General features: G+C 40.1%; 1 protein-coding gene across 3 annotated transcripts in view; it reads right to left on the minus strand.

Annotated features, from left to right (window-relative positions):
- The window catches only part of Pus7 (pseudouridylate synthase 7 (putative)), a 56,984-nt gene that overhangs the window by 30,030 nt on the left and 10,293 nt on the right, over positions 1–16,661 (minus strand). For all 3 annotated transcript variants that reach the window (XM_005377246.2, XM_013510649.1, XM_013510650.1), the window contains 6 exons: positions 16,102–16,510; positions 14,897–14,981; positions 14,683–14,784; positions 10,959–11,103; positions 2,345–2,456; positions 876–953 (listed from right to left, as the gene is read on the minus strand). In XM_005377246.2, coding sequence (XP_005377303.1) covers positions 876–953; positions 2,345–2,456; positions 10,959–11,103; positions 14,683–14,784; positions 14,897–14,981; positions 16,102–16,510 — 931 coding nt within the window. The remainder of the gene's footprint in view (positions 1–875; positions 954–2,344; positions 2,457–10,958; positions 11,104–14,682; positions 14,785–14,896; positions 14,982–16,101; positions 16,511–16,661) is intronic.

Genomic DNA, 16,661 nt, shown 5'->3' on the forward strand with positions numbered 1-16,661 from the left:
TTGCCAGGCAGGCGCTTTTGCCACTGAGCTAAATCCCCAGCCCCTCTGCCTCAGCCTCTTAAGTGCTGGGATTACAGGTATGTGTCACCATGCCATGCCAGAAAATGATTTTTTTTTTTGTCTTTTTGAGACAGGGTCTCGCTATGCAGTTCAGGCTGGCCTTGAGCTCACTGTGTAGCAGAGGCTGGCCTCGAACTCCCAATGATCCTCCTGTCTCAGACTCCCAAGTGCTGGGATTACAGGCATATGCCACCATGCCTGGCCAGAAAATGATTTTTTAAAAAAGCCAGAAGCAGTCAAGCATGGTGGTACATGCCTGTAATCCCAATATTCAGGAGGCTGAGATAGGAAGATCACAAGTACAAGGCCATCCCAGCACTCAAGGGGCTGAGGCACAAGGATTGTCTGGGCTACACAGTAAGATCCTGTCACTCCCCTCACACACACAAAAAAAAAATCACAAAAAGAAAAAAGGGTGGGGGTCAGGAAGATAGGTCAGTGGTGCAGCACATGCCTGGCAAGCTCGAGGTCCTGAGTTCGATTTCCGACACACACACAAAAAAAGCGCAAAGCCAGCATGCACTACAGAGCAAGTTTAAGGTCAGCCTGGGATACCTTATCTCAAAACACAAACAAAATGCAGAAACCTAAACACACATGTATAAATGGCAGAGGTACCAATCTAAAGATAAGAGATTAATCTCAGGAAGTAAACTTGAGAACTTATAAAAGCAGTGTTACGATTTGCCATGCAAATCCTTTTTGTTCCTCTCTAGTACTAGAGATTGACGTAGGCCTGTGCATGCTGTTCAAGCCCTCTCCCTGGGAGACATCCCAGCCTGCAGTATGCATCTTGATATGTCCTCTTTACTTACTTGAGAACAGCAATCTCTTGAACTGTTATAGCCCTTTTGTCTTTGGTTCCCATGTAGGAGAATATGTTTGGCTTGACTCTGTTAAGATAGAAACAAAACAATGTGAAGTCATATACCTCAAGGAAATCACATTTCTCTTAAGTTTTAAAACAAACACACTTGAAATACTGCCACAGAATAAGAGAATAGAAACTTTTATTAACATGCAAACTAGAAAAATGACGCTTGAACAACTTCTTTCTTAGCTGGGCTTGACTTAGAACATTTGTAGCTATGAGTAACTGATACTATCAAAGCTGGGACTATTCAGAAATGTAAATGATGCACTGATACATGTTCATGGACTACAAACAATTCATTCACTAAGACTACAGAAAAGAAGAAATTTTAAACAATCAGTCTAGATAATACAGAACTTTGAAAATTTGTACCTACAATTTTTAAAAAGTTAATAACAATATAAATTTTCCTTAAATACGTGGTATTATTCTGTATGAAAAAGTCAAATGCTGAAATTGAGACTGGAGCAGTTCTGCAATGAAGAATTGGCAGGGCACCATGGATACTCTCCAGGAGGCTTGTAAATAAGAGGAACATAGATGTCTCATAATTAGGTTCTTCCTGAGTGTTACAGGTTAAATTGTGTACCCTCAAATCCGTATGTTGAAGCCCTGGCCCCCAGAACATCAGGATGTGGTCATTTTTGGAAACAGGGCCTTTGAAGAGGGGATCAAATTAAAATGTGGCTAACGAGGTATCCCTAATCCAGCCTGACCAGCATCCTTTTAAGAGGAGGAAATCTGGAGACACAAACATGAGGGGTACAGAGTGACAACCATGCAAAAACCAAGGAGAAGGCCTAATCTGCCATCAGGGGGAAAGGCCTCCAGAAAGGCAGCTACGAACACCTTGGTCTTGAGCCATGCAGTTAAGAAAATTAATCTTTGTGGTTCTAGCCACTGAGTCTGTGGCATTTTGTTATGGCTGTCCGAACAAGTGAATACACTGCTACCAGGTTTAAGCTGAGTTAAATTTTCTATAGCAACAGATTTGGTGTAGTGCCAGCAGCCATTACTACTCAAAAAGCAAAACCAAGAAAGTGTCAGCACCTGACACTTGACCCCATGGTACCCTGGCTTCCTCTGGATCTGTGGTCTCAGGTTCTCCATACAATTTGTTTCCAGGAGCTGAGAACACCCAGTCAACCTCTGCAACCACATTAAAGTCCAGCTTTCAGGGAGAAACGTCATTTTTACTTTAATCTGAGTGGACTGGTAACTCTCAACTCTGTGAATTATCTACTTCTAGATTTTTCATCTTGAACTACTGGCATGGGGGAAAATTAATTCAGCTATTGTCTAAGAAAACTATCACTGGGACCCATGCTCCTGCTCCTTTTTTCCATTAACATGGACAGAAGAAAACACATTTGTTTTGATTTTATATAGAAACAAAAATAAGATACTAACCTTAAATATTTAGACAGTACATTAATAGCATCCATGGTGTCTTTGTTTTCCTTATATAGAAGGAAGTGGCAGTAACTTCCCCTAGATTTTGGCCAAGAATGTTTCCTTGGATCTTAAAAACAAAATTAAATGTTATATGTACCATAATAAAAGTTATGTTAATATGGTGGAAGTTTTTTCTTCTGAAACTCTATGGAGCTCACTTTTAGCTAGAGAAACTCTGAGTTGACAAGCTGGATCTGGCCTGACAGGAAATACTGGTTAAGTGGTTATGGCTTATGGACCACAGGTATTAAATCTTTGTGACTAGACATTTAACACTGGCCATATTTCAAATCAAAAGCTGAAACGCAGGTGGTGTAACAAATGCTTAGGTCCAACCAGTAATCTTCACGCAGCAGAGGGCCAAGAAAGCACAAAGGTCTGACAGGGCTGACAGCTTCAGCACAAGTGCAGCTACCCACCTACCCTGCCTTAGGGTCACAGGCAGGCACTCACACAGACAGCAGAAGGGCTGGGGCCTTAGCCACACAGTTAGAGTTCCCAAAGGCCACTTCCACCAAAGAAGTTTAGCTAACGTCTGCAAATGGTCTAGAGATTCTACCTGTCAGAGCAGCTAGGATTCAAGAATTGACTGTCACTCTTATGGAAAAGGAAACTTTAAAAAGTAAACCATGTTAAGCATGGCATGGCAGTACTCCCAGCACTCTGGGAGGCTGAGTAGGAAGACTGCAAATTCAAACCCAGCCTGGGCAACTTAGTGATTTAACAAGATCCTGTCTCAAAATTTAAGAAAATAAATTAAGCCATGTTAAAAGCTAATGTCTGAGCCAGTGTTACTTTAATTGTTCAATTTCAAGATTGATAAACACTGCACAACAAGGGAAAATGTGATTTTAAAACTGTTCTTTTAATTGAGCATTTCAACTACACTGCAACCTAGAAATATATACTTAAACAATGTAAGATTAAAACTAGTCAAAGAGTTTTGAAAAATTAATACTTGGGGAAAAATCCGTAAGCCACAGCTACATTTCATAGGCATTGCACAATATTCCTAAGTCTTGTATGACTGAAAACCGCAGTCACTATGTGAAGAACATATCTAGTTCATTCGGCTTCTGTAACTCCACAGAAGAAAAACTATGAAATAATATTTTGCACAATCAACTGACAAAATCTTTTTATTTTTAAGATGGCACTTTGTCCCTAAAATAGTCTTTTCACATGAACTCATAAATCCTTTATCTTCACAAGTGTAACATGTTCCTGGTACTGAAGTTAACTGGGTACCTGGCTTGACCAAGGCAAAAATACTGCTTGAGAAGAGGTGTGTGATTTCAGTTACAACGTAAAGAACCATCAACCAACGTAAAGAATCAATAAACCATCTCTGAAAACTGCCATGGTATATATGCCTGGCAAATCGATTTTCCTTTTTAATAAACAGCGCGTCTCTTCTGTCCTGCATAGAAAAGTATCATAAGTATTTCTTTAGCTCTTGGTGTGAACTATGCAGAATTTCCTCAGAAAATTTTGAGTGGAATATCATTTTCAGTTTTCCTCCCAGCTCATTATCAGTGAAGCAAAGCTGTCTATATGCAGCACTTGTGAGAAAATCATTGGCATTTCATTTCATCTAGACGAAACACCAACCGCTCTTACCTGCTGCAGTTCTGACCTCTGTCCAAATGCACAGCATAAAGAGCACAAGAGAGCAATGTTTAATTTATAATAATATAAAGTGCTTTAGAGGTGAACATGCAAATGGTCGCATGGTTAAGTTCGTACTGAAGGTTTCTATAGTGCCTGGTAGTTAGTTATGTGGTGGGTTAACAGCCATTCAGACAGTAACAATGGGATGCTGTGGAGGCAAACAATGAACAAGCAGAAAGCTCACCCACACCAGCCTCCCTGTCTCCATCTTTTCAGTGGGCATGTCAGCTCTTGCTCAGAGCTGCACCCTGTACCCAGGGGAAGTAGCAGAAGATTCAAGTCTGGCTATCAAATGCTTCCCCATCTACAGATTTGCTTCTTTAAATACAGTATGTAAAGACATGTCCAAGATGCTAGTAGTGATTACCTGTAGTAGTGAGGCTGCAGGTAACTAGTGCTTTGTTATTTTATAAGTTTCCTGCATTGAAGTATAAAGATATTTTGAAGGTTAACAATGCTGAATGATTATTAGAGAAGACAGTTCTTTAACTTCTCTTACAGATTAGAAGAAATTTAAGAGACGATTCAAGAGACTTAAATCCTGACCCTCTTTTATCATAATTTGGACAACCTATGTGTATGTAAGAGACATTTTTTAGATACTGAAAGAAAAACAACGTTGTAATTAATAATTTCTCAATTCTTTTGATTGCACTGGCTGTGATAATGGTTTGAAGTTTCAGTACTTCTCTGATAAATATATACTAGAGTATTTCATGACTGAAACAATGTGTCATGTAGAATTCGCTTTAAAATGCTCAAGGAAAGTGGGAGGAATAGATGCAACAAAAACAACAGAATGCTGATAATCAGGATGGCTGATGGATACACAGATCCCATATACAAATGAGGTCCATTTATTTGTGTGCATGTTAAAAAATGTCCATAATAAAATGTTTAAAAAAAAAAAGCATAGCTACATTTTCCCTTAACTACTAGCCCTTCAGTGCATTCACAATTAAGTATAATGGTAGGAAATAAATGAAGCCAAAAGACTGAAAATCTAATGCTATTATCCTTAATAGAAACCATGACAACCGACTATGAGCTCTGGATCAAAAGCATGCATCCTCTGTTAATAAACGTAAGTACTGAGCATGCATGCAATGATCTTCTCTGCAAATAATAAATGCAAGTATTCTTTTTCTAAGTGCACGCAATACACAAAATAGTAAAGCATTTGTACTAACTGGGACATTCTAAATAACAAAATCAGTGAATCTAAACTTATTTTGGGCAATCTGTTTTAACTTGATAAAACTCTGACTGCTAAGAATGCCAGGAAGCATGTATTTAGCTTTACTATTTAAATGAATTTAAGACAATTTTGAAACATTTTTGAAACATTCTCATTATGATACAAACACAAAGCATTTTTAGGCTGGGTAACATGTTTCCTATTTCCAGAATGCTTCCACTTCCTGAGCATCTGACGTGGCAGCCCGTTTTGGAAGAAAGGAAGCCACATTCAGGAAGATTCACATATCAAGTACAGAAATGCTCATAAATACGATAAGGAGGAAAGATGTGGTATCGAGAGGGATGACAGGATGGGGTAGCATGCAGCACATTCCTGCCTTCTCACTCAAAGTCTTTCTCATCAGCACACTTGCATACCAACCTTTCAGCTTCCTCAGGGACACTACTCTGTGTACTATCTTTATTTTGTTGCTCTCCTGAATTTTCACCCTCCCTTTCCAATGGTTCTTTCACTTCGGTTTATATGCTCAGGGGTCTTCCATCCTTAAGGCCAAATCTTTGTCCCCCTCTCTGTAACTGTTCCTTTTTCCTTCTCTTTATAGCTTACCTAAAAAACCCAACTGTACATACTGCCCTCCACCTCAATCTACTGTGTAGAATGGTTTTCAACCTCAGCACTTCACTGAAACTGCTTTGGCAAAAAAAACAAGTGATTTACATGGTGTTACACTGATGGACCCGTTTCAGAGTTCCCATCTTGCTGGTTCCTGCTGCTGACCACTCACACTACTGGGGCTCCCTACTCCTCTGGATTCTGGAACACCAGCACTCCCCAAGAGCTTCTTTGTACCATGAGTCTACATGTAGGGATCCCTCCTGGAATCATTCCTTTTGAAAAGTATAGAAAACCAGTATCAGTCACAGGACATAATTTTTTTAAAAAAGAATTTAAGTCTTTAAAAACAAGTTCTCTAAGGGCTGAGGATTTAGCTCAGCGGCACAGCGCCTGCCTGGCAAGTGCGAGGTCGTGAGTTCAATTCCCAGTATCGGAAAAAAAAGAAAAAAAGAAAAACAAGTTCTCAGCCCAGCGTGGCGCATGCCTATAATCCCAGGTCTCTGGGGGCTAAGGCAGGAGGACTGCCATGAATTTGAGGCCAGCCTGGGCTACAAAGTAAGTTTAAGGCCTGGATGAACTATGTAGCAAGACCTTGCCTCAAAAAATAAAGAAAAGGAAGGAAGGGAGGACGGCAGGCAGGCAGGCAGGCAGGCAGACAAAACAAGTTCTCAGAAGTATTTGGAATATATACTATCTCAAAATGTTAATTAATTAACCTGCTTACGTAATGTTGTAGTGGTTATACAGTATTCCAGAAAACTACCATATAATTATGTTTTGGTAGACAAGGTAATGTATCCCATCAGACTGGCTTAACACAGAAAAAGTGCCTTAATCTACATAGTTGGTTATTTATTTGGGCACCATAATTTACAAGGTACCACATCTATGTTTTAGAATACACAGTTCTACTACAGAAAAATTTGTGTTAAGAATTTTGTTTTAGAATACACAGTTCTACTACAGAAAAATTTGCGTTAAGAATTTTGTAGAATACACAGTTCTACTACAGAAAAATTTGTGTTAAGAATTTTGTTTTAGAATACACAGTTCTACTACAGAAAAATTTGCGTTAAGAATTTTTGCCTGGGATATTGCTCAGTGGCACAGTGCCTGCCTGGCAAGCTCAAGGCCTTGAGTTCAATTCCTGGTACCAAAGAGAAAAAAAAATTTTTGGAAATCTATCATTAAAAAATCAAACAATGCTCTCAATCAAACATGAAGAGCAAAAACGCATGGCATGGCTGTGGCAAAAAGAAACCCTCTTGCACTGTTGGTAGGAATGCAAACTAGTACAACCATTATGGAAATCAGTATGGAGAGGTCTCAAAGAATTGAAATTAGAAATTCCACATGACCCAGTTATTCCTCTGCTCGGTATCATCCCCAAAGAGCTTAAATCATTATACTACAGCAATACTTGCACACTAATGTTTAAAGCCGCACAATTTGTAGTAGCTAAATCCTACAAGCAGCCTATATGTCTATCAACTGATGACTGGAGAAACAAAATGTGATATCTATATATAGTAAGGCAGAGCACAAACAAAGGAAATGATAAAGGATGGATACAAAGGGACAAGGAGATAGATCTCATCCAATAGGGAAGTGGTCCAAGAGAACATGGGTGAGGGGTGAAGAGGAGGGGAAGGGGAAATGAAAGGAATAAAGCTGTGCCATGCACAGGATCCTAATAACTCTAATCAATGTAAACATTACATGCCATAGCATGAGCTAAGAAAAATAACATCAACAAATATAGAAAAGGTGACAGGGGAACCAGAGGGTGGGAGAGGGGGCTGGGAGGGAAACGGGGTTAGGAAAAAAACAAGCTGTAATATATACGCGTAACCACTCCCCAAGATAACTGTACACTGCGTGAATTGCAAACATATACTAATAAAATAGAAGTTTTTTAAAAAGCAAAAATAAATAAATATAAGAACATTGCAAGGGGCTGGGGATTTAGCTCAGTGGCAAAGCGCCTGCCTGGCAAGCGCAAGGTCGTGAGTTCAGTTCCTGGTACTGGAGAAAAACCAAAAAAGAAAAAAAAAAGAACATTGCAAATCTCCTCCACAAACATAACCCACCAATAACAATCTATATCAGGGTTTGATAGTAAATAAGCTTAAAACATCACAAATTGCAAAACTCTGCACTGAGGCCTTCAAACCTAGGCAAGGTGGCCCACACTGGTACTGGGTTTTACTGCAACGCCAAGAACAACAGCCTCAGGAGAAGCTCTTTTCCTTTCCTAGCAGCATTTACCACATGCCACTCCCAGCTTGTACCAGGAAAGCTAGACCTGGAAAAGGTGAGCACAGGCCCTCGAGTGACAGTCTGGGCCGAGGAACTGCCTTCAGGAGGGAGCACGGAGGGAAGAGCTCAGCCCATCTTCGACTAATGGCAAACCCCTTCCTCACATCCCACATAAGAGCTCCACGCAAAGGCTAATCCAATCTGCCCAGCCTTTATGCCTCTTTTAAAGGGGAGAAATTCCTATTTTACTGAGATGCCCAAAGGCAGATAGGGAGGAGTTGCTTGTATTATACAGGTCAGCATTTCAGTTAGAAAATCTTAAGAAAATTTTGTACTGAAGAAAATGAAAGGAGGTGTGGTATAAACAGAGAAAATTCCGATGTAGACAGAACCAGAGATGTGACATGAGTTAAATAAAGAGAAGGGTCCCTTCTAGGTATCTTCCAAAAGAGCTAAGAGCATCATATCATAGCAACATATGCATTCCCATGTCTATAACAGCACAATTTATAATGAAATCTTGGAAATAGTCCATATGCCCATCAACAGATGGAAGGATAAAGAAAATCTGGCATTTATATACAATGGAGTACCACTCTTCCATGAAGAGTGGTGGTGCACATCTGTCATTCCAGCACTCAGAACACTGAGGCAAGAGGATCATCATGAGTTCAAGGCCAACCTGGGCTACATAAGTGAGTTCAAGGCCAGCCTGCACTACATAGTGAGACCCTGTCTCAACAAACCAAAGCAAACCAAACCAAAATGAAGGATAAAAGAGATTATTTTTAGGTAAATAGGTGCATATCAACACCATAACCTTAAGCGAAATAAATTGGACACACAAGTTTAAATATGGCATTGTTTCTCTTGTGTGAGGAACCCCAAGGGTAAATGAAGAGTATAATGGAGGACAGATACTGGGAAGAAAAAAGAACATGCTCACATGGGAAGCGAAACAAGGAAGAGGGGGAGAGGGAAGGGAAGAAAAGGGAAAGGGGCTGATTGCTTGATTCAGACAGTCTCCCCAGGTAATCAAAGCTGGCCTTTGAACTCACTATGTAGCCCAGGCTGGCCTCAAACCCGTGGCAATCCTCTTGCCTTAGCCTCCTGAGTGCTGGAATTACAGGTGTGTGCCACCACGCTTGGCTGGAAAAAGGTCTTAAGAAAAAAAAGAATGAAGGCAAAAAAATGGAAACAGCTTTTGTAAAAGGGGAAGGGAAGAAAGGTTGAAGGGAAGGGAGGAGAATGGGGAAAAAAGAATTAAGATAAACATATAAAGGTACAAATTCCCCATAATTAATGTGATCACGATGTATGGCAAACATGTACTAATATTTTACAATACAGATTAAAAAATCTCTGGAATGGAAAGTAAGAGAAAACAAAAGAAAGAAAAAAAAAAATGGAAAGGGCACAGAAACTCTGGGCCACCTTGTCCTGCAAACTCCCTTCTCCCCCCACAAGACTTGGCATCCCCTAAGAAATGAAGAACATTTCTAGGAAGCAGCCAGTTTAAAAGGAAAGCCCTGCCTTTTCCCCACAGCCATACAGCAGAGCAGCGGGCCACCTCCCCAGGGAACCCTCCCTCCACGTCTCCCAGCAACACTCCGGGGAGAATGAGCCCAAACACTCCTGGGCATGCCCATGTGGAGTAATTCATCTGTGCCCTCTACAGCTACTACCTGTGAGCTGTCCTCAGGGAACTGAAAAACAGTCGGCAAAATCGTTACCACAGGGCTTACTTCTCTCCAGTAACCTTGGCTGCAGAAAAGCTACTTGGGAGCAATTTTATACTGTGGTCTGGATAACAAGGAAGCACATGCTGATGGTCAGTTTGCAGACTGAAGAGGGATGCCCCATGCAGCTGCACACACATCACTGCACTTTTTCTTCCGGAATCACTAAGAAGTGGCCTCCAAATGCACCCTCTTCCCCCAACTGCTCAAGGTTTCTCATTGCTTACGTTGACTTTCTTGGGCTTAGTTAACTTTATTCTTGCTGCCTTTTCTTCTAGAATCTCATGGTTATAAACACGTCTTCATCCACATACAACGCTACCTTTTAAACTGACCAACAGGGGTTCTGACAGAGCTGTAAAGGACCGATCTGGTTATACAGCCTTGGAGTTCTGCTCTAGCAAGTACAGTCATTGATTACTATCAGGAGTCATCACTGGTAGAGGAGGACGAGGAAAATAATAAGAGACTGGGGATGTTGCTTACTGGCAGAGTACCCCTGGGTTTGATCCCCAGTACCACAGAAAATAAAACAAAATTTTCTCTATTGATTTGATAGGAAAGAGAAGAAACATTACCTAATTTTTCTTAAGGTTATAGGCAAACAAATTTTCATGGCTGTAGAAAGCACACGAGAATATAAATATCCCAGTGATTCATAAATGAACAATACACTGAAAACTGTGCTCAGGTGAGGGGATACCTTTCCAAATATTCCACCTATTGTCTGTGTGAGCGAGAAAGCTACTCAGAGATGGAAAGCAGTAGCAAATGAACAGCATTTTTATTCATCTGAAAGCTCTCTCTCCTCCATTAAGAACACAGATGAGAAACAATCCTTCCATTTTCCTCCTGAATGGCCACTCAGCCATTCTGCCCTTCAGGGAAGGTGTCACTCCCACACACCTTTCTCACAGAAAAGGCCCAGTGCCCCTAGCACGCTGAGGCCATGGATGGCTCTGGTGTCTGAAATGGCAACACGCACCCTCTCTGAAGGGGCAACACAGTCTGCCCTGCTCTGCGTGACCGCCCAGCAGCCGCAGAAGGGCAGCCCAGGGGGCATGCCTTCTCCTTACACACTCACTTGCCAAGGCCTTCTTCCCAGCTGCGTGGTAGGCTACAATGTATCTCCTCCCTTCCCGGTCCTCCGTTTTTGTCTCTAGTCCAGGAAATAGAGATTTTATGGCTTGATGGATGATGGTTCTTTTTTCTTTGGTGTCCTCGATAACCTATTGAAAACAGTGACGCTTTTACTCTAACAACCATTAAATAGAGAAGACAGTGGATTAGTAAAACATAGCTCATCTTATTCAGTATGCAAAATGACAAAAGTGTCTGGTACAGTTTCAGAGTATTTTAGAGCTTCGCGGTATGGCAAACTCTAAGGGCCCATTAATTGTGCGTGTCCATCTGCCAGTCCCTGTACTAAGCACTTCACAGTCACTGTTGTACTGAATTTCATAATCTCTCTGTCACACCACTGATGTATCTATTCACAGACCAGAATAGCAGGGCTGAGAGGTCAAGGGATATGTCTAAGGCTACAGAGTTGGAGCGCAGAAGTGTTGGATTTGAAGCCAGGCTGTTGGACACAGCCACAGACGTTCTTTTGGTGCCTCTGTGGGGCAGAGGTCTTGGGGTTTACAAGTCAAAACAGGCAAGCCAGACCCTGGTAAGTGAGACACTCAGTTCCATGGACAGTCCTGTCTAAAACTGCCTCATGCTGGATTTTATTTTTTTTGTTTGTTTGTTTTTGAGACAGTGTCTTACTATGTCGTTCTGGCTGGCCTTAAACTCACTGTGTAGCCCAGGATGGCCTGGAACACACAATGATCCTCTTGCCTCAGGCTCCTGAGAGCTGGGATTATAGGCCTGAGCCACTATGCAGAGCTTGATGCTGGATTTTATTCTATACTATATTATTTTATCATGAGATTCTAGCACATTGTTTCACAATAAAGATCAACATAAAATCAACAAAAGGTACACTTAAGAGTTATACAATGTTTTCAATTTTAGAAGGTATCTCACACTAAAAAAAACTACTCAACAGTACAAATGGGTGAGCACAGCTGGGTATGGTGGTGTGAATCTTATCCTCCCAGCATTCCGGGAGGCTGAGGCAGGAGGCCTGCAAATTCAATGACTTCGTGAAACCTTGTCTCGAGAGTTAAAAGGGGGAAAAAAAGTAAGGGCTGGGGATGTAGCTCAGTGCAAAGGTTCAATCCTTAGTAGCTAAAATAAATAAAATGAAATAAAATTCACAAATAATGCTGACACTATATTCAATACATGGTATTTTCTATTTCATTTATTCCATTAAAAAATGCTGGCTGTGATAACCACTAACTTTATTTTAAGGCCTACTAATGGGTAGAGTTCAAGCTAAAAACACCAAGACAGACTACAACTGTTACTGGCTAAAAAACTTGACAGTACTTTAGTAAAATGAAAAGAAAAACAACTATACCCTAATTATAGACAAATGACTTTGTATCAACATGTGAGACTAGAACTGAAACTACAGATAATCATGAGTTAGAATAGTAAGAGTACATAGACCTCAAAAATTCAGAAAGATCCTCCTTCTCACTTTATAGATGAGGAATCCTGCTCATAGTTTACGCCCTTTAAAAGTCAAAATTTAGCTGGGCATGGTGACTCACACCTTAGGCTAAGGCAAAAGGACTGTTTCACCCCAGCCAGTTTAATTAAGTGACTGAGTAAGACTATGTCTCAAAATAAAAATTTAAAAAGGGCTGGGCTGTAGTTGGCTGTAGTTGTAGGGTGAAGGCCTTGGGTTCAATACTCAGTACCAAAAAGAAAAGATAAAACTTCAGGTAGGGAGGGTGGTACAGTTGTCCCTTGCTATATGGCAGTTTACTTATTGCACTATTTTTGTTGTTGTTGTTTTGTTTTGAATGATTTACTTACTGCAGCTTCACTGTATCGTGAGTTTAAAAAAAAAAATCTAATTCTGTATTGCAGAATTTTCGCTATATTGTGGGATTTTGTCATATATAGGTATTTATATAATATTTATGATTTTAATTATTTTTGCCTAAAAAATTTAAAATATAAAAATATTAAAAATATGAATTCAAACATATTAAAAGAATATTACATCACAATAAAATATAGTATTTCATCAGCAAATGAGTATCATACTGTACACAGGGAAAATGCAGTACGCCACTACTGCTTGTACAAGTCTGCCAATGTGAGATTGTACACAGTGTACTATTGGCTGATGGAATGGAAGGTGACCAACCACAGCACTGTGTTCTGTATCCTGGGTGCTGACTGGCTCAGTGATCGTAGCATCGGTCTATTTGCTCTTCTGCACGTATCCACATGTTCAGCATCTCTCCTTGTCCACTTCACAAAGAGTACCCATGTAGAATTTTACATGTTGTTAAAATTACATAGGTTTAAGAGTGTAGAAAGTGTTTAAGAGCTTATGAAGTGCTTATAAGCATGTGGGAAAGGTTAACAAGACGGTGGGAAAGGTTTACAGGAGTGTGGGAAGGGTTTATAAAACCTTAAAATATATATAAATAATAAAATAAATATAGCACCACTACTTTGCGTATTTTCACCTACTGTGGGTGTCTCTGGAATATAACTCTCGCGATAGGTGAAGGATCACTGTATATCCATCCCAGCATTTGTGAGCCTGAAGCAGTAACATTGCTGTGAGTTCAAGGCAAGTTTGGGCTACATAGCAAGTTAAAAGCTAGCCTGAACTACACAGCAAGACCCTGACTCAAAACCCAAAACCAAAACCAGGCCAAATCTTAACAACCCAAAAATGGTACAAAATATCAAATTAATATAAACTTAGATTTCTAAAAATGTTGTGTTAATCCAGACAAATAACGTGGAGTTTCCTACCCACTATCTCAGCCATAAGCCATGGAGCACCTGAACTGTGGCTGCTTTGAAGTGAGAGATGGTGTCAGTGTAAAATAACACCAAACTCTGAAGACTTAGGGAAAAAAGGTAAAGCATCTCAGTAATTTTAAACATTGATTACACATTGAAAAGGTAGTATTTTGAATGTATTAAGGTAAATAAAATATACTATTAAATTTTTTTTTTTTAAACTTTTCAAAGACACATGGATATCTGAAGGGGGGACCTTAAGAAAAATAAAATAGATTAAGATGTGTTATGTTCATGTACCAACTGCCCTTAAAGAATGTACTAACAGACATTGTTTAGAAATTAAAGAAACACGAGTACTAGAAACTTAAAAACCTGGGCAAAGGGAATAGCTCAGTGGTGGTGCACAGTGTCCCCTCCCAGCCCCACTGGCAAGGGAGAAGGTGCAGAGGATGCGTCTCCCAACCAGGGCCACGCTTCTGTCCTGCTGAAGCAGCAGAACTGCCATCCTATGGTTCTAAACAATAGACTTCACTCCAGATTTATGATCATAAAAATTAAAAAAAAAAAACCCATAAAGTTCTCTTTTGCTATACTTTATCTGGATACTGATTCCCTGCCCTTGAAAAAAAAATAAAGATTTGTTAGTACAATCCTTTTTCAGATCAAACAGGGCAAGGTTACACTTTTGTTAAACAGTGTAAATTTTTAATGAACACTTTTTTTTTTTTTTTTTGAGACAGTCTTGCTATGACCTTCAGGCTGGCCTTGAACTCGGGGTGATCCTCCTGCCTCAACCTCCTGAGTGCTGGGATTACAGGTATGCACCCTCACCATGTCCAGCTGGACATTTACTAATATTTAGCTGAAAAGAAGCAAGCAAAACCCTAAAAACCCTTTAATATGTCTTTGCAACTACTTACCTCAATGGCAATGCTGGTTTCCTTATTTTTAAAAAGCTGGAGCTCCTCCAACTGCTGCTTTTCTTCAGTTGTCAAAACTGTAAATACATCTTCTGAAGGATCCTTTAAATTAACCATGAGAACTCACAGTTAGTCACACATAATTCAAAGACACAAACTCTAGGAAACGCTATTTCTACACAGAAGGTGACTTCTGCTAGAGAACGATTTCTACCTCCTCATCCACTGGAACAGACAAATCATCCAAATGGCTGATCCGCCCATCTTTTCCTATTTCGTGAACAACGAAGTCAGAATATCTGATAAAAAGAAAACACAAATCTTCAGAGAACTAACATTCTACTTTTTAATTTTAGGATATGGTTTACCACCAGTACAAGGAATTTTAAATAAAATCTTCAGTGTACAGTCATATTAAGTTTTTGGTTTTTAATGAATGCTGGACCACAACCATTTCAGGTTTTGAGGGGGTTTTCCCCCCCATCTAGTACTAGGGAGTAAACTAGAGACACGCTAAGCTATATCTCCAGGGCTTCCTCCTTTATTTTAAGACGTGGTCTCATTAAATTGCCCAGGTTGGCCTTGAACTTGCAAGCCTTCTGCCTGAGCTTTCTGAATAGCAGAAATTATAGGTTTGTACCATCATCCTGGCTTGGTTCAGGTTTTATACTAGAAGTTTCTAGAATATTCTTCCACAGAACAATACTAAGAAAGGTATAAATAAAAACTTATTAATGTTAGCCTGAAGTCAGACAGTCCATATAGAACTGAATCATAAAGTACATAAAGTACAGTAAATGGCTATAAATCAGTAAGTCTTCCATGAGCTTCCCTGAAGCTTATTGCTGTTAAATACTTTATACATATCACAATCCTCTCAACAACTCTACCATGGTATCTTGATCTATTTTTTGGCTATAGATACCCAGGCTCAGAAGAGTTAAGTAACTATTAATCACATTCATCATAGGGAATCTGTACCTGTACATGATATAACTTGATTCTTTTTTGAGAAATTACTTCTGTATACTTACACAGTTCTGGAAAGGTTCTTCCCTTGATAAGAACTGGCTATGATTTCTATTTAAAATATCTAAAAATGTAGTCAGGTGTGGCGGTGCACCCCTGTAATCCTAGCACTCAGGAGGCTGAGGCAGGAAGATCACTAGGAGTTCAAGCCCAGCCTTGGTTACAAACTGAGTTCAAGGCCAGGCTGAACTACTTGGCCAGACCCTGTCTTTCTCTCTCTGTCAATCAGACCATTTACCCTTTCAGGCACTTCACTACCCTATTCCTCTATGAACATTAAGTGTAATTGATCTTTGGGGTGAGAAAGGTAAATGGAAAACTGTATTGCTGATTTCTTCCTAAAGAAAAAACTAATGCAACTAAATAACCTTATACATAAACTAAACATACCTTTCCTTCAAGATCCCTGAGAATCCTTGATGAGAACTTACAAACTTGGTGATGCCCACGTCAACCTCGGTCAGCCCGTGCTTCATCATCTCTGCAAAGCTCTCTGCTTCCTCTTCCTCCTCTGAAAAGCCATCTTCCTCTTCCTCTTCCTCCAGCTGGGCACCCGGATCCCTTTGTCCTTTCCCAGCACTGGTGACTTCTGGTGGCTGGGGCTCTGTTCCACTGCCGGGCAGACAGTCACCATCCAGCCCATCTCCCTCTTTGGGCAGACAGCACTCTGAGACCTTCTGCTTTTTTACCTTCTCAGCTGGGCCCACACAGTCATTATCTTCAACCACAAGGTACCCACGTTTCAGGGATGTGTCAGTCATGTCCATCTTTGAGGCTCCAAGAAAACATTTAAGAGAACCTTTTAGGAAGGAGAAAAGAAGTGAAGTAACAATCACCTATAAAGAAGTTGGTTTCAGCAGAGATGTAGTTAATTTTGTTCAGGGAGTTCTAAAAGTCATTTATTAAAATGCTTCCTGATATCAAATACACTTTTTTTTTTTTTTTTTTTT

This window comes from Chinchilla lanigera, unplaced genomic scaffold, assembly GCF_000276665.1.
Source record: "Chinchilla lanigera isolate Chin_1 unplaced genomic scaffold, ChiLan1.0 scaffold00009, whole genome shotgun sequence".
NCBI lineage: Eukaryota > Metazoa > Chordata > Mammalia > Rodentia > Chinchillidae > Chinchilla > Chinchilla lanigera.